Source organism: Heterodontus francisci, chromosome 20 (genome assembly GCF_036365525.1).
Source record: "Heterodontus francisci isolate sHetFra1 chromosome 20, sHetFra1.hap1, whole genome shotgun sequence".
In the NCBI taxonomy this organism is placed as follows: Eukaryota; Metazoa; Chordata; class Chondrichthyes; order Heterodontiformes; family Heterodontidae; genus Heterodontus; species Heterodontus francisci.
This window is the reverse complement of record NC_090390.1, coordinates 45607153-45626576: the sequence shown is the minus strand read 5'-3', so window position 1 is coordinate 45626576 and position 19424 is coordinate 45607153. Positions and strand designations below refer to the sequence as shown.

General features: G+C 40.2%; 1 protein-coding gene across 17 annotated transcripts in view; it reads left to right on the top strand.

The window, feature by feature from the left end:
• Window positions 1–19424, top strand: part of jakmip3 (Janus kinase and microtubule interacting protein 3) — a 471349-nt gene that overhangs the window by 141908 nt on the left and 310017 nt on the right. For 16 of the 17 annotated variants that reach the window (XM_068052708.1, XM_068052695.1, XM_068052694.1 and 13 more), the window contains one exon: window positions 11518–12015. In XM_068052708.1, coding sequence (XP_067908809.1) covers window positions 11518–12015 — 498 coding nt within the window. Of the gene's footprint in view, window positions 1–10944; window positions 11004–11517; window positions 12016–19424 lie in introns of those variants that run through there. The other variant, XM_068052709.1, reaches the window with a different exon arrangement.

Sequence of the window (19424 nt, the reverse complement as noted above, 5' to 3'; positions counted from 1 at the left end):
GAGGAGAGGGACATGACGGATGTTGAGGTTAGGGACAGATGTTTGATTACTCTAGGTCAAGTCGGCATAAGGAAGGAGGAAGTGTTGGGTATTCTAAAAGGCATTAAGGTGGACAAGTCCCCAGGTCCGGATGGGATCTATCCCAGGTTACTGGGGGATGCGAGAGAGGAAATAGCTGGGGCCTTAACAGATATCTTTGCAGCATCCTTAAACACGGGTGAGGTCCCGGAGGACTGGAGAATTGCTAATGTTGTCCCCTTGTTTAAGAAGGGTAGCAGGGAAAATCCAGGTAATTATAGACCGGTGAGCCTGACGTCAGTGGTAGGGAAGCTGCTGGAGAAGATACTGAGGGATAGGATCTATTCCCATTTGGAAGAAAATGGGCTTATCAGTGATAGGCAACATGGTTTTGTGCAGGGAAGGTCATGTCTTACCAACTTAATAGAAGTCTTTGAGGAAGTGACAAAGTTGATTGATGAGGGAAGGGCTGTAGATGTCATATACATGGACTTCAGTAAGGCGTTTGATAAGGTTCCCCATGGCAGGCTGATGGAGAAAGTGAAGTCGCATGGGGTCCAGGGTGTACTAGCTAGATGGATAAAGAACTGGCTGGGCAACAGGAGACAGAGAAGGGAGTAGTAGTGGAAGGGAGTTTCTCAAAATGGAGACGTGTGACCAGTGGTGTTCCACAGGGATCCGTGCTGGGGCCACTGTTGTTTGTGATATACATAAATGATTTGGAGGAAAGTATAGGTGGTCTGATTAGCAAGTTTGCAGACGACACTAGGATTGGTGGAGTAGCAGATAGTGAAGGGGACTGTCAGAGAATGCAGCAGAATATAGATAGATTGGAGAGTTGGGCAGAGAAATGGCAGATGGAGTTCAATCAGGGCAAATGCGAGGTGATGCATTTTGGAAGATCCAATTCAAGAGTGAACTATACAGTAAATGGAAAAGTCCTGGGGAAAATTGATGTACGGAGAGATTTGGGTGTTCAGGTCCATTGTTCCCTGAAGGTGGCAACGCAGGTCAATAGAGTGGTCAAGAAGGCATATGGCATGCTTTCCTTCATCGGACGGGGTATTGAGTACAAGAGTTGGCAGGTCATGTTACAGTTGTATAAGACTTTGGTTCGGCCACATTTGGAATACTGCGTGCAGTTCTGGTCGCCACATTACCAAAAGGATGTAGATGCTTTGGAGAGGGTGCAAAGGAGGTTCACCAGGATGTTGCCTGGTATGGAGGGCGCTAGCTATGAAGAGAGGTTGAGTAGATTAGGATTATTTTCATTAGAAAGATGGAGGTTGAGGGGGGACCTGATTGAGGTGTACAAAATCATGAGAGGTATAGACAGGGTGGATAGCAAGAAGCTTTTTCCCAGAGTGGGAGATTCAATTACTAGGGGTCACGAGTTCAAAGTGAGAGGGGAAAAGTTTAGGGGGGATATGCGTGGAAAGTTCTTTACGCAGAGGGTGGTGGATGCCTGGAACGCAATGCCAGCGGAGGTGGTAGACGCGGGCACGATAGTGTCTTTTAAGATGTATCTAGACAGATACATGAACGGGCAGGAAGCAAAGAGATACAGACCCTTAGAAAATAGGCGACAGGTTTAGATAGAGGATCTGGATCGGCGCAGGCTTGGAGGGCCGAAGGGCCTGTTCCTGTGCCGTAATTTTCTTTGTTCTTTGTTCTTTGAGTGCATTCCAGATCATAACATTTTGCTGCATAAGAAAATTCTCATCTTCCATCTGGTTCTTTTACCAATTATCTTAAATCTGTGTCCTTTCGTTATCGTCTTGCCCGCCAGTGGAAGCAGTTTCTGTTTATTTACTCTATTGAAGCCCCTCATGATTTTGAACAATTCTATTAAATCTCCCCTTAACTTTCTCTGCTCTAAGGAGAACAAACCTAGCCTCACTTATCTCTTCACTTGATTCCCTTCATATGTGATGTGGGTTCCACCCCACTTTGCAGCCCCCACTCTGGCAGTTACATCAAAGGTGATCAGAACCATGGTGAAATTCTAGGCCCATGGCACTTAAATAAATGTCAGCCTTGCTTATATTGAATGTCATTAACTTAGCATACCCAAATGGAATATGCATATATATAAAATATATTTCCATATATGTAAAAGTTAACACCACAAAATACATCCACAAATATATATATTTCAGATATTTGGTTGTGATTGTTTCTACCTTTTAGTACTGATTTGAAAGCCTGCCTGCCTCATCACCATTATTTTCTGTTAATTAATTTTAAAAGGTATGCTGCAATATAGTCATCAACATTATCATAGCGGTGCACCTATAAAATGTCTATAACTTTTATATAGTATACTATTCCATCATCAACAGCCATGATGAATGATGAAGTTTGTGTCGCAATTATTTTTCCCAATTCTTTACATTAAATTTAAGATGTCACTTCAGCCCATTAGTTTATCTTTATTTAAATTATACTACTGATAGAAATTGTCTGCTTAATTACTTCATTTTGCTTTTCTCTATTTCAAATGCAAAACCATACCCTATGTCATAGAGTTATACAGCACAGAAACAGGCCCTTCGGCCCATCGTGTCTGTGCTGCCCATCAAGCACCTAACTATTCCAATCCCATTTTCTAGTACTTGGTTTGTAGCCTTGTATGCTATGGCCTTTCAAGTGTTCATCTAAATACTTCTTAAATGTTGTGAGGGTTCCTGCCTCAATCACCTCTATGTGTGTAAGCAATCATGTCAAGTCAAGGCTACAATTGTACAAAATTGCATCGGCCAAATTTCTCTCCAAAAGTCAAAATTATCTCTTCTGTAGGAGAAATATTATATCATCAGATAAAGAGCATATATAGCTCCTGAAACAAATTGATTTTAATGCAAAAATGCTACTACACAAATTCTCAAAGGTATAACATTCAGGTTGGTGTCAATGCTGATATGTGCAAAATACCCTGAGGCAGCCAATAACAATGATGCTTACTTAATATGATTTGAATGAAAATTTTCTTTGTGACTGTGCTTTCTTCTTTGTAAAAAAGCACACTGATAGATTCCCAGTTAGATGTGTCCCAGTTTTATAGATGACAAATTTTAATTCTCACCATTTACTGTTCTTATTGTATATACTTATTGAATTGGTGGATACCATATAATACACAATGCACTGCCCACCTAACAATCCCCTTTACATATTTATTTTTGCCCTAAGAAGTTCATTTTCTGAATGTTGCTCCTGGCAATCAGAAAATAATCCCAAAAAGCATCTTGTTTTTCTTTTGCCAGTTTTCCTTGATTCACACATTTTTTCTTTTGATCCTTCCAAAAGAGGAAAATAAGGCGATGGGTCAGTAGTTCTGGACAGTGACCAGTTACACAGGAACATGAATAGGCCGTTTAGCCCATTGAGCCTGCTCCTTCATTCAGTTCGATAATGGCTAATCTGAACCTTAATTTCATTTATTTGACTTTGCTCCATATCCCTTGATTCCCTTACCTAACAAAAATGCCAACAATTATGGCTCCTCGGGGAACTACTGGAGCTCAGGGCAAATTAAAAAGTTTCCTGGCAGATGGCTAGTAATGTTAGTCTATTTCATTGTTCAAGTGGTACAACATAAAAGATGAAATGTCAAGGAAACCAGCAGGCACCTGAGCCACATTGGGCTTAACACACTTACCAACTACTTCTGTACTCTCCAAGTGTTCAAGGAGCAAGTTGTAGAGTTTTGCCATTTCAGCTAACCTCTAACATAGGCATAGCACTACTAATGGCAGTCAAGGTCACCACTACCCTCTACTTTTTCACCTCTGGCTTATTCCAGGCTTGCACTGCTGTATCACCGAATGTACTGGCCACACATATATTCAACAGGTAACTGAAGTGGTGAGGAATATGAAGGGGTGTGGGGTGCAGGGGTGGGAAAACATCAGGATAGGATAGTATGAGCACTATGCTTGGGGGGTGGGGGTGCCGCCTGCCGTTTCACATGACATTATTCGCTCCATCCGCTTATATGCAAGGTGTCCAAGTGACCAACTTAATTGATTTAGGGGGAGACGGTGGTGCAGTGGTAATGTCACTGAACTAGTAATCCGGGGGCCCAGGCTAATGCCCTGGGGACATGGGTTCAATTCCCACCATGGCAGCTGGTGGAATTTAAATCCAATTCATTAATAAAAATCAGAAATTGAAAGCTGGTCTCAGTAATGGTGCCATGAAACTACCATTAATTGTTGCAAAAACCATCTGGTTCACTAATGTCCTTGAAGGAAGGAAATTTGCCTCCTGACCTGGTCTGGCCTACATGTGACTCCAAGGTTGACTCTTAATTGCCCCTTGAAATGGCCTGGCAAACGATTCAGATATCAGGGGCAATTAGTGATGTGCAACAAAGGCTGGCCATGTCAGCGACGCCCATGTCCCATCAAAGATTTTTTTTAAATCAAGCATATAATTTGTAATCCTTTCTTCGATGTGGATCTTTGTTCTTCTCTAACTCCCCGTTCAGTACATTATGGGTTGTATTTTACCAGCCTCTTGACGTCAGGGTTTGTGGCGGGGGGGGCCCGTAAAATACTTGCGGGAGCGGTCTGCCACGACCCCCGATGCCGAGAAGGACCCGCCGTGTTTTACCGGCAGTGGCGAGGCCTCGGTGCTGCCCCCCCCCTCCCACAAAGTTGAAGGGCCTTTATTTAAATATTACAATCAATTAAATAAACATGCAAATCAACTTACCTGGTCCTGGCAGACATCCCACGCCGATATTTTGGCTGCCCATTGCAACTCGTGCGTCTTCGGAACTCTGTTCGGAGTTCTGAGGCGAGTCACTAGTGGGGAGGGGGGAGGAGTGAAATTAGCAGGGCAGGATGGCGGGGAGCGGGGAATATATATTTTATTGGCTGTGGGGATGGTGGGAAGGGTTTGAAGGGCAAATGTTACGAGGTTGTGGGGGGACAGTTCGGCGTGGGAATAAAGTTAATCTTCGTCATGTAAGACAATAAAAAAATTATTGAAGAGGTTGGGAAAGGGCCTCCAGCTTTTGATTATTTTTTATAACAAATTCCAGAGTAATGTTCCTTTAAAAATTCAAATTATTGCTAAGGGTTTGAAGCCCTTTAAAAATGGCACCTGCGTGGTGGCGCCGGACGCCGTTGCCGGGGATGGAGTGGCCGCCCCCTTATGTCATTGGGGGCGGCTGCTCCGCCCCCTCCATTTAAATGAGCCCCCGCGCGAAATATCGCAGGGGGCTCAGCAGCGGCACTTCCGCACCTGAAGGCCGCCGACTTCAAAGCTCGCTGCTGTGATGTGCGGCGCACGAATAAAATTCAGCCCTATGTGTCACCATGCCACACAGTCAAAGAAATATTTTTGAAATGTTGTAAATTGAAGGAGCACTTACACAAGGACAGATATGCACCCAACCTCCTGCCTATCTTGGGTATCAGTAAGTGATCATACATCTTACAGAGAGACTAAAAGCAAAATAGTGCAGATGAAAAAGAAACATAAACTGAAAATGCAGCAGTAGCTAATTTGTGTTGTAATAATTTGAGGTGTGAATGCCTTGGAAGATGTCAGGGTGCCAATGGCAAGTTACAACTCAAATATGTGCCTTGATTTAGTGCAGGTATCTATGAAATGCTTTGGAAAAACTACAAGGTTGTGTTAGTCCTTGGTATGGACGAGCTAGGTTGACAGATCAGTTGAGGAAAGCAATCTTAGGCCATCTACATAGTACATGATATGGTTGGGTAGTCTTACTTTGCCAGATTTCTGAAACAGTGTTGTTTCTCCTCAAATGTGTTCCCAAGTTCTACAGATGCGATACATAGTCTAGCTGCCACCTCTGGGCAGAATGGTACTAAAGTGCATGTTTTGAGGTGGGTGCCCTGGAGAGTGACACCTGCCTCCTGCAGCACCACTTCCACTTTGCCAGACATCAAACTAGGGAATGTGTGCTATGCCACTCTGTCATTTTGGTGTTTAAAACCCAACACAGTTAATACCAAATGCAATATTTTACAGAAATTCCCTTCTCATTTCATAACTCCATGTGTATTTAGTTGCTCCATAGTTTTGCAAGCCATGTTTTACTCCTATCTTTGGAAATATCATTTTTAAAACTGCTGCAGCATTTTGAAGGCTAAATAAATATTTACCCCTGTTTATGATCAATTTCTTTTATGTGGACTCTTCCCATTAATTTTCCCAGCAACTTTTCATGGCTGCTGAATTGTATAATAATCTAGGCATTCCCTTTGGTGAGCTGCATGGTGAAACTAGGCCGGAAGCTTGTGGCTTTTGAAAATGCTAATTGTGATGCATGGTAACTGGTCAATACTCTTAATGCTTCTTTGGATCAATAGCAATAATATGCTTCCATAGGATAGCTTCGTGCTGACTCGCTTCTGCCAGAATCCTGGGTATGCATTTTTACTTTGCAGAATGTAAATGAATCGTGGGAAATAACGCTAGCAAAAGTACAGGAGCAGTGATTCCTATCTGTAAATAGGAAACAGCCTAATAATAATGAGGCATAGAATATATTGCAATTCAAACAATAATAACAGGAATGCCCTTAATTTACCAGGACTGTACAAAAGCTATTCCTGCTCTGCACCAGACTGCAATTTGAGCACAGTTCTTCAATTATAGTTACAACAATGGACTATCACAGCATTGAGAGGACCCTATTTACAATACTTAAGTTAATGCTGAGGTGAATCTGGCAAATCATGCATCCACTCCAGAGAGGTGTGAAATTTATCCCATGTCAGCACACTGCGCTACAAGCACAACCTTTGAGCCACACTGTTTATCTTCCAGCAACAGGGATGTCAACATGCAGAAAAAAACATCATAACACTGAAGTGCCTCCTGGGCACCTGCATGATCAGGTCCTAAGTATATTACAATGCGACAGACGACAGGAGCTGTGCCAGAGCCCTTCCAAAAAACAACTGCAATTGAAGTTCTAGACTAAAAACAAGAATAACTGATGTATTTTGATTTTGATTTCAAAATTATAAAAGTAGATTTATCTATAGTCACTCAGTCTTCCCTTCCTCTTAGTTTTTTAAACCCAATCTAAATCTAAGCTAACTACTAATACTCGAGTTTATCCTTGATATTGCAATCTACAGTGGAGCTTGGGGCTTCAACTAGATTTACCAATAATAAAAGGTGGCTCTGCGTGACTGCATTTATTCATATAACTGAAAAATCCATGGTGTACACAGACATGACATGAAGACATTATATATATACTGCATAGAATTACACAGAATATGCAGCACAGAAACAGGCCATTTGGTGCCACATTTTTTTATTCAGTCATGGGATGTGTCACTGACCAGCATTTATTGTCCATCCCTAATTACCCTTGAGAAGGTGGTAGTGAGCTGCCTTCTTGAGTCACTGCAGTCTCTGTGGTGTAGGTACACCAACGGTGCTGGTAAGGCGGGACTGCCATGATTTTGACCCAGTGACAGTGAAGGAACGGTGATATATTTCCAAGGCTTGGGGGGAGCTTGCAGGTGGTGGTGTTCCCATGTGTCTGCTGCCCTTGTTCTTCTAGGTGTCAGAGGTCGTGGGTTTATAAGGTGCCGTCGAAGAAGCCTTGGCAAGTTGCTGCAGTGCATCTTGTAGATGATAAATACTGCAGCCACGGTGGAGGGAGTGAATGTTTAAGGTGATGGATGGGGTGCCGATCAAGCAAGCTGCTTTGTCTTGGATGGTGTCGAGCTTTTTGAGTGTTGTTGGAGCTGCATTCATCCAGGCAAGTGGAGAATATTCCATAACACTCCTGACTTGTGCCTTGTAGATAGTGGACAGGCTTTGGAGAGTCAGGAGGTGAGTTACTCAACGCAGAATCCCCAGCCTCTGACGTGCTCTTGTAGCCACAGCATTTATATGGCTGGTCCAGTTAAGTGTCTGGTCAATGGTAAAACCTAAGAAGTTATTCGTGGGGGATTCAGTAATGGTAATGTTATTGAATGTCAAGGAATGTTATAAACACTGGACTTTGTAACATGATTATGTTTTAAAACTGTGATTTTTAAAAGTTTAAGATGAAATCTGAGAAGTCAGGTGACCTCACATCCTGCTTAAGGACGACGAAAATCTTGATTACAAAAACAGCAGAGAGCACAGATCAGAGACTTTTTTTTTGAATAACAGAGCCTGTAGGGGTATAACACCTGAAGAACAATGGGTTTCACCCTCCTAGACTTTTGGATTGTAAACAAGGAGTCAGAGATTCTAAGGAAGCAAATGTCTAGGGCAGTTGTTAACACCTGGAAACAATGGAAGGCCCAGGCGGCTCTGTGAATCCAGACTTCTGGACTTTGCATATTGGAAAAGGACACTAAGCTATTGACGTTTGATTCCAGATAAATTTAACAGATTTTCTGAAGGCAGACAGGTGTATAGAAGAGGTGGTAGCCTCAAAGTAAGCTGTAAGGAAGACAATCAGTGGTGGCAACCTTGACAGGAAAGAGAGTGGGAACACCTGCTTTCAGAAGCCTGATACAGCGAAAGGCTGCGAAAACATGAACCTGTTTTGAAAGTTGGGGTTTGCGGAGAAGTAAAAACCCAACAGGATCATCAGGAATCACCTTATTCACAGATGTCCAGGTTGAAAGTGCTCAGAGAAGTGAGCCAAGAGGACATTGACTTTGAAAAGAGCAGAAGGTGCTGGAAATATTTTAATCGCAGACCTGAAACATTAACTGTGTCTCTCTCTCCACAGATGTTGCCAGACCTGCTGAGTATTTCCAGCACTTTCTGTTTTTATTTCAGATTTCCAGCATTTCCAGTATTTTGTTTTTATTTTATTGCTTTGATTTTGAAAAGGTCTGAGAGAACCAACCCTTTGTAACTGGGAGGGGTTTGGGATGTTTAACCACAAAGATTTCACCAACAAAGAGTACTGTGTAACGTATAAGTGTAGTGTCAGGTTTTCAAGTATTTTAAGAAGTAAAGAAAATACCTTCCTTTGTAATTGGGGTATCAGCTACTTGCAAAGTACTATTTAGTTAATGGGGATTTCTTTCTGTCCATTTGTTATAATAAATGTCTTAACATGGTGGCACAGGGTGGCACAGTGGTTAGCACCGCAGCCTCACAGCTCCAGTGACCTGGGTTCAATTCTGGGTACTGCCTGTGTGGAGTTTGCAAGTTCTCCCTGTGTCTGCGTGGGTTTCCTCCGGGTGCTCCGGCTTCCTCCCACATGCCAAAGACTTGCAGGTTGATAGGTAAATTGGCCATTATAAATTGCCCCTAGTATAGGTAGGTGGTAGGGAAATATAGGGACAGGTGGGGATGTGGTAGGAATATGGGATTAGTGTAGGATTAGTATAAATGGGTGGTTGATGGTCGGCACAGACTCGGTGGGCTGAAGGGCCTGTTTCAGTGCTGTATCTCTAAATAAATGTGAAATCTTGTCATGTAATTCTTTAAATTGATCTCATATCCCATATTTTAACGTTAACGGTCTCATGGAGTTTGTAACAGGGAGTTGATTAGGTTCTCTCTTATTTGTTTGAGATAGTCGTTGCCTGACATTTGTGTGGCGTGAATTTTACTTGCCATTTATCATCCTAAGCCAGAATGTTGTCTCGGTCTTGCTGCATGCGAGCATGGAATGATTCAGTATCTGAGGAATTGTGAATGGCACCAAACACTCTGTAATCAGCAGTGAACATACCTACTTCCAACCATATGATGGAGGGCAGGTCATTGATAAAGCAGCTGAAGGTGGTTGGGCCTAGGACACAACCCTAAGGAACTCCTGCAGCAGTGTCCTGGAGTTGAAATGATTGGCCTCCAACAACCAGAACCATCTTCCTCTGTGCTAGGTATGACTCCAACCAGTGAACAGTTTTCCCCTTGATTCCCATTGACTTCAATTTTGCTCGTGCTCTTTGATGTCACACTTTGACAAATGCCACCTGTATGTCAAGGGCAGTCACTCTCACCTCACCTGTGTTTATGCTGCACACAAGCCTGCTCCTACCTTACTTCATCTCACCGTATCAACATATCCTTCTATTTCTTTCTCCATCTTGGACCTGCACCTATATAATCATTCGTTCAGACCCATTCTTTCAAAGTACAGTCTTCTGAATGATTCCATTGAGTTTGAAAGTATCACAAACATGGTTTCCTGACTATATCTTTGAGACATTTCGATATGATATGATGTAAACTAATGGATCAACTGGTGGCTTATTTAAGTCAATGGAAATATTTTGCACTGTTACTTTCTGGAAGTGCAAGCTGATAATGGGACAGGCGAATGCCTGGACTGTGGACTGCAGTGGCGGCAAATGAGGTGAGATGTAAATACCTATCCAATGTCATCCATTTCTCATGCTACAGTTACCCCCTAACTATAGAACTAGTGAGCATGAGTATGAAATTTAAAGCATCAAGGAAGACGAGAGATGAAACGTCTCCTACCATCTCGCACAGTAGTGGTTGTGTGAAATGAACTTCAAACACAATGCTTTTTATATAAAAAAAGACCTTTTAGAAATAGTTGGTTAACAGTAGGATTGAAGATTATAAAGGAAGTCAAAAGGTGAAGTTCAAATACTGTGTGGAATGTTACAGTTCCAGTAGTTTAAAGAAATCATGTGCTGGATCTTGCTGGAAAAATTACAGCTTGTTAATGACTCATGCCATTATTAATGTACAAATCGGCCAACAAGTTCAGGGAATTAAGAGATATGCCACGAGTTGCCACTCTGAATCAGTTGTTCTTGCCATTCACTGAGGTCCCAGATACCTCATTGCCTCATTGCCCTCACTACACCATTATTTTGGCAGCAGGCTTTTAAAATGCAGCCCGACGTTTCAGATCAATAATCCTTCATCAGAACTTCTGATGAAAGGTAATTGACCTGAAGCATTAACTCTGTTTCGCTCCACTGATGTTGCTGAACCTGCTGAAAATTTCCAGCATTTTCTGTTTTGATTTCAGATTTCCAGCAAACAAAGTATTGTGTTTTTGAATGATATTATATTGTTATCTGGGAGCTTTGTAAAGGTGACATTAAGAAAGTTGGGGGACAATGTCACCTTTACAAAGCTTTATTTTGTTAGAAATTAAAAAATTGGGTAGATTCCATACTTGGAAAAATAGTGGGCCTAATGGTATCATTCCATATCTTATACTCTTACCTAGGACCACTCAAGATTCCAAGAGAATTTTTACATAAATATTATTGTTAAATGGAAAATGTTGAGTCATGTACTTAAATGGCCATATTTTTTAAAAAAACAAATTGAAGGAAAATGCCTTCATTATAATATGCATTGTGAAATCATTAACGTGTTTATGAAGCATTTCCATGTAGTATTTAGTTTGTCTTGTGTTCCTTCTACATGTAGTGGATACTGCAAGAAAATAGAAACACCAGCTAGATCTTTATGAAGTAAAGTGACTGTTACTTGAAAATATGATGAATCAATCTAAAAATACATGGGGGTTTATTGTGTTGTGTTCTTCAGGTTGGCAAGTTGGAACGAGAAAAAAATCACGAAGGAAAGCTGATCAGAGAGCAAGAACAGCACAAGCATATTGTGCTGATGACCGAACTCAAAGCCAAGCTACACGAAGAAAAAATGAAGGAACTGCAGACTGTGCGAGAGACTCTGTTAAGGCAACATGAAGCTGAGCTTCTTCGAATCATCAAAATTAAAGATAATGAGAATCAGAGACTTCAGGCCCTTGTTAATGCCTTGCGTGATGGAGCGGCTGACAAAGTTAAAACAATGCTTTATACTGAAGCTAAAGAAGAGGCCAAGAAGGTGTTTGAGATTGAGAAAATCAAACTGCAACAAGAGATCTCTGATTTGAAGGGAGCTAAGAAACATGTGGAAGAAGCTTTAAGTCAAGCTATTCATGCTGACAAGATGAAGGCTGCAGAGATGAGAAGTGTGTACCATCTGCACCAAGAGGAAATCTCCAGGATAAAGAAAGACTGTGAAAGAGAGATTCGTAGACTGGTACGTATCAATTTCTTAACTTAGCAGATATTGCTGGTAAATACATGTTTGGTCAGAAAGTTAGATATAAAGATTGTTTTCGACAATGGGAACATTGAGACTTGCTGCAGTAGACCCTTGGACCTAATTTAACTATCTGAGGATTGCAGTAGCATTAACTCCATAACAACATACACTATATGATTCACAGTTTTATGATAATCAGTTCCTAACCTTTTGATTTCCTGAAATAAACAACCTCCAGAAATCCATCTGTGAAATATGTGATGTCGTAGTCTTTAGAAATTATACCATAAAGGATTGTAGTAAATTTTGAAGAGTCGCATGACCTTACTAACAATGCTCTGTGTGCACTTTGGCACGTTGCTTGGCAACAGCTGACAACGTAATAAAAAAAAAACTAACTGTGAAATATAAGCCTTGGAAAGATTTGGGATTTCAGCAAATGAATGCTTAGTACATTCTTATGATATTCCTGTGTCTGATATTTTAATACAGACATTAGCCTGTTGATTGTTAAGTGAGTTAATGCCTCCACTAAAATAGCAGACTGGTTAAGTATTTGTATGCTAATATTGCTAACTGTAATTTCCAGGCAATAATGTCTAATAACAGATAACTGGGTGTGAGGTAATTTCTATCATCCAATAAATCATTTCATCTCTGCTTTCACAGTTCAAGTTTAAATTTTCTCACAAAGCTATTTCTGTAGGTTGTGTTTTTTTAAATAAATGTTATGTGGTTCAATACACTTCTTTAATTCTAACTTTCAACTTTCTAAATATATGATTAATTTTCTTTCAGACATTATATACTTAAAGCTTGAAAACTAAAAAGTCAGAATGCAAATGGTTAATGGTAATTTAAACTTTAAGAAATGTAATTAGTTCTTGCCAGTAAGCTTTTGATCCATTTAATCATTTCCATTTGACACTGCAACTGTATCTTTTGTCGATCATCACCAAAACTGTAATGTAATTAGTACACCTCTAATGCAGACCCTATTGACAGTGTCCTGAGATTATAGTTATCATAATATAAGTCACTTTTCCCCCCACTAGTCACATAAATGTAACAAAATCTGTTGGAAACAAGATCACTAGCTCAGTATTTATTTTTTTCTTTACTGGGTATCAGGAGACAAGTTATGGGAAAAATGGAGGATACTTTTTAATGGAGCTTTCAATTGCAAAGGAATTTTGAGAAGTTGGCGTGGAAAAATTGGCCATGATGGCAAAGGACCCAAGTACCTGAGATACAAGTTTAAATTGAAGAAGTTGGGAATAAGGAGGAAAGTCTGGCAGAACTTTTATTTTTACATACCTAAATATTTACCCATGAACATCCCAGTGCCAAGCATCAGCTGGAACATCATGAATAAGTAGAGAATCTCTGTGAAATGGTGTGGGGTTGGAGGGGGGAGTCTTTGACAATGTAGTTTGACAAGAGTGCTCTGTGAAGGGAGAACAAGGGCCGGGTTGGTCTATTGAATATGGATAAACTCCAGAAGTTTTCCAGTTTTCCTTATAGCTAGCTTAAAAACCAATCAATTGTGGAGTAATAGAATGTTTAAAGTTAACCAATATTTTCCAGATAAAGTTTCAAACTGTCCAGACACCTTGTTAGAAATGACAAGTGGTTACAGGGATGGTGGAGGTAGGATTTTGAAATGGAAGTACAATTTTGCTGCTAGAGGCCTATCAAGAAGGGTTTAGCTTACTAGGCCTGATCACCTATTATTATTAAACATTCATATGTTAATAATTGCTTTATATAAATAAATAATGTAAAGTTTTAAAAACCTTGCCTTTTAATTAGCAGTTTCTCATCATCTTATAATCAAAAGAGAGGACCCAAGTTAAAATAAACTTTCCATCAGGAAGTAAAGAAATTATGCACAACTAGTGAGAAAAATAAAGATTATAATTTGGGCTAGGGAAGAAAGAATTGGAAATGACATTATTAAAGCTCAAAAATGACTCTACATATTAATACAAACATCAAAAAAACATCATTTGGGTTAGTGTCCTGGAGTTCACATGCAGCAAAACAAGGCCTAGATTCAGTATAAACTCACACACATGCTCATCATTGCCAGATGAAGAGCACACTCAACTCACACAGCTTAAGGTTGAGTAAGATGATTTATGGTTTATACCATATGAATTGCTCTGAAAAGAGCAGTTATTTTGTTGGAAGAAGAGTTCTTAGAAGAACTGTTAGGAATCGCCCAGACTGCCATCCTCCACATGTATAAACCCACCTCTTCCATAGATCCAGTCTTCTCCAGAAGACAGGCAGAGTATGCTGCCCGAAACGTCGTGTCCTAACAGTTCTTCTAAGAACTCTTTCAAGAAAACAATTGCTCTTTTCAGAGAAATTCACATGGTGTAAACCATAAATCGTCTTACTCAACCTTACTGCTCTTGCCATGAAAACCTAAACAACTTACCCACAGCTTAATTGAACATTAAAGTGACAAACTTGTACTGCTAAATAAAAGGTGGAATCTCATTTAAAAAAATGCAAGAATATTAATTTTATAAGGTCCCACATGATAGACTGGGTAAAAAAAATCCTGTGGGATTCAGGGAAATGGATACAAAATTGGCTCAGTGGCAGGAAACAAAGGGTAATTGTTGATGGCTGTTTTAGCGACTGGAAGGCTGTTTCCAGTGGCGTTCCGCAGGGCTCAGTACTGGGTCCCCTGCTTTTTGTGGTATATATTAACAATTTGGACATAAATGCAGGGGAAATGTACAAAATTTTGAGGGGCCTGGATAGAGTGGAGGTGAAGGCTCTATCACCTTAGCAGAGAGGTCAGTGATGAGGGGGCATCGCTTTAAAGTGATTGGTAGAAAAATTAGAGGGGAGATGTGAAAAACTTTTTCACCCAGAGGGTGGTGATGGTATGGAACTCACTGCCTGAAAGGGTAGTTGAGGCAGAGACCCTCAACTCATTCAAATGGAGTCTGGATAGGCACCTCAAGTGCCGTCTCCTGCAGGGCTACGGAGCAAATGCTGGAAGGTGGGATTAGAATAAGTGTATCGTTTTTTGGCCGGCACAGACATGATGGGCCAAGTGGCTTCTTTCTGTGCCTTAAATTTTCTATGATTCTGTGATTCTCTTGAAATGTTAAACGGGTAGAATTGGTTGCTTTCCCTGCTTTTTCTAATTCGACTCACCAACCTCACTGGAAGTTGGTGTGGCTCCATTCTCCTGTCTTCCCTTAACGTTGTATGTAATCCAATTACATGCTGCTGCAGCAGCAGGCATTTACAGGGAATAATGATTAGATTTTTGGATTAGGCAATACCAGTGCAGAGATACACCAGTAAATTGAAGCACATTTAATAACTAAGGAGAGACTGCAGCTTCACCAAAAGCATTACTTAATGGAACAAATCATGTTTGATAAAATAGCATATTTAGAAGATAATGGCATAAAAACGTTGAAATACTTTTCCTTATGTGGGCCTTATCCAGAAGTGATTGTTGCTGAAATCAAAGTGTGAAAATGTTTCACTCTGCACCACTGCACTTCAATAATTTGCATAAAAACAAAAGAATAGGCATTTAGAAACAGTGTATGCACGTATTTTTGCACTTACAAATACATTCCAATCATTTGGCAGCTATACTATTTTATAACAACAGGGGTATTTATGTCATGTTTGGGAAAATATGGTTACAGTTGTAGAGCAAGACTTGTGGATTTTTATAGACCCCCTAGTGTTCAGCAGTACAGGGCTACAAGGTAGGGGCAATGGTTTTGAGCTGCACTGATTGTTAGCATTAGAATTTTAGAATTGGCAGGAGAAAATGAAATCCTTTGATCTTGCATGGGCAACACAAAGTTGAGCAGACCTGGGAGAGTGAAATGTAGGGTTTGGCTCATTGGGGTTGGTTTTTATCTGTCATGAAAAATGGGAGTAGGAGGGCATGGGGGCGGGAGCATGAGGGTCTGACAGTATTGGTTTATAATCTTCTTAGTGATCTCTTCGGAAGTCTGGTGCTTTGCAACTATAATGTATCTTTGTCTCTCAGTCTGTCATCTCTGTCCATTTATGGATCACAGGGGTCCGTAATTAAAAGATTCACATGTTCTTAACAATCAGGTGATAATTAGAGGCCTTATGTTTGCTTTCAAAGCTTGATTCATATGTTTTTTAATTAAAAGAACTTAACGCTCTATCCTGCTGTGTTCCCATTCGCTAACACTTTCTCTGCAGCATCTACAAGGGTGTTGCATGTGCCTTCCTGCTGCCAGCCTATCTATACCCCACCCATCCCCACAATTGCTCTTTGCCACTGTAGATAAAATCTCATGTTTGGTTCCATGGAGGATTCTCTGAATTTCGTCCTATGAGTTGCCTGTGAGTGCTGATTAACAGGTTCAGTCCTCACACCAAGGATATTGGTTGGGCTGAGTAGCATGCCACCCGCGTGATGTGTGTCTGGGATTAAAATCAACCGCAGGAAGTTTCCATTAGAAATGCTGCTGTATAAGGTGTTACAGGTGTTGCATTTGTACATCCATACATGGTATTTTTGAATAATGTATAGATACTCTACAATAAACAAAATAGTAATTGAAATGTTTTATGAAGTATAGTAGTTAAAATAGGCTAAATGCCAAAATAATTAATAAAGATTGCATTTCCCATTTCCTCGAACTTAAAACATTAGACTATCAAAGAATTCTGCCACATGCTGCTACTAGATTGCCAAGGACCTCAGATGCATAAATAATTGCAAAGCCTCTACATCAAAGGGATAAAAACACAGCTTTTCCATTACAAGCAGCTATTAACTACTGTACTTCCCTCTAGCCTGGACCAGCCACAGATTTCATTTCACAAATTCATAGACAGCTTGTAATATGCTGTTATTTATACATGAAGAACACAAATTTGTAAACTGTCCCTCTGTGCATGTGATGTGGCATTTTCTTAGAATGGCAATCAAACATCTGAATGATTAAAATATAACGTTCTTTCCCTAGCTCAAATCACTTTCAGTTATCAGATACATTGGGTCTTTAACCCTGGTAATCAAAATTTCGAAAGTCATGTGCTGGTGTAATTGTATTCTGCAAACAAGGACCATCTGAGTTTTCTACAATGTTTAAATACAAAACAAATGTAATTTTAAAATCAGAATTTTATAAATATCATAACTCATTTTTCAATTTAGCAATTAGCTGGAGTTATCAAGCCCAACTTAACAGTAATTCTATTATGTACTATATCATTCTTTTTGGATTGACCACCTCAATAATTATACACTTGAGAACTTCATGATCTTGTTTATATAATAAAATTAGAAAATAATCCTATTTTGTTTTTAATGATCTATTATCTACTTATAATACTAGCTTATATCCCATGATCTTGACTCCTCATATGCAATGTCAAGTGTAGTCTTCAGGTGAAGTGGGGTTAAAGGACCAAAATGATAGTTTTGGTAGGAGTGATAGCATAGTCCTTATGGAGACAAAGTCCTTTCTTCACACTGAGGAAAACCTCCATTGTGTTGTGTGGCATTACAACTGTGCTAAATGAGATAGATTCAGAACAGATCTAGCAGCTCAAAATTGGGCATTCATAAGGCACTGTGGGCCATCAGCAGCAACAGAATTGTATTCCAAAAGAATCTGTAATGTCATGGCCTGGTATATCCCTCGCTCTACCATTACCATCAAGCCAGGGGATCAACCCTGGTTCAGTGAGGAGTGCAGAAGAGCATGCCAGAAGCAGCACCATATAACTGAGGTCCCAACCTGGTGAAGCTACAACACAGGACTACATGCATGCTAAAAGGTAGAAGCAGCATGTTATAGACAGCTAAGCAATTTCACAATCAACAGATCAGATCAAAGCTCTGCAGTTCTGCCACATCCAGTGGAGAATGGTGATGGACAATTAAATAACTAAAAGGAAGAGGAGGCTCCAGGAATAACCCTATCTTCCATGATGGTGGAGACCAGCACATGAGTGCAAAAGGCAAAGCTGAAGTGTTTGCACTCCTCCTAAGATTCTCACTGTCACAGTTGCCAGCCTTGAGCCAATTTAGCATTCATAACAAAGCAAATGAATTGACAGCGCAAATAGTAATAAATACATATAATCTGATAGACATTGCAGAGACGTGACTGCAAGATAACTAAGACTGGGATCTGAATATTCAAGGGTACATGACATTTAGGAAGAACGGGAAGCTAGGAAAAGGTGAAGGGGCAGCTCTGTTAATTAAACAATAGAGATGACCATAGTTCTGGAGATTAAGATGTAGAATCAGTTTGGGTAGAGATGAGAAATAGTAAAGGTAAGAAGTCACTTGTGGGAGTGGTTTGTAGGCCCCCTAACAGTAACCACACTGTCGGACGAGGTATACAGGGTGAAATAATGGGGGCTTGTGAGAAAGACATGACGATAATCATGAGTGATTTTAATCTACATATCGATTGGACGAATCAGATTGGCAAAGGTAGCCTGGATCATGAGTTCATAGAGTGTTTTTGGGACAGTTTCTTGGAGCAGCACGTTCTAGAGCCAACCAGAGAGCAGGCTATACTAGATCTGATACTGTGCAATGAGACAGGATTAATTAATCACCTCATATTGAAGGTGTGTCTAGGTAGCAGTGATCATAATATGATCGAATTTCACATTCAGTTTGAGGGAGAGAAGGGCAAATCTAAGACTAGTGTTTTAAACTTAAATAAGGGCAATTATGAAGGCAGAGCTGGCTAAAGTAAACTGACAAAGTAGGTTAAGGGATAGGTCAGGAGAGATGCAGTGGCAGACATTTGAGGAGATATTTCAGAATACTCAACATAGATACATTCCAGTGAGAAAGGAAGACTCTAAGCGAAGCTTCATCCGTGGCTAACTAAGGAAGTTAAAGATAGCATCAAATTGAAAGAAAAAGCACATAATTCCGCAATGTTGAGTGGCAGGTCAGAAGATTAGGCAAAATATAAAGAACAGTAAAGAATGACTGAAAGGTTAATAAGGAGGGAGAAATTAGAGTATGAGAGAAAGCTAGCTAGAAATATAAAAACAGATAGTAAGAGTTTCTGCAGGTATTTAAAAAGGAAAAGAGTAAGTAAAGGGTGTCTGGGGAATTAGAAATGGAAAATAAGGGGATGGTGGATGAATTGAACAGATATTTTGCTTCTGTCTTCACTGTAGAGGATACAAATAACATCGCAGAAATAATTGTGAATCAGGAGATGAGAGAGAGGGAGGAACTTAATACAATTATAATCACCAGGGAAAGGGTACTGAAAAAATTATCAGAACTAAAAGCTGACAATTCCCCAGGTCCTGATGGACTTCATCCAAGTTTCTTAAAAAAAAAGTGGCTGCTGAGATAGTAGATGCATTGGTTTTAATTTTCCAAA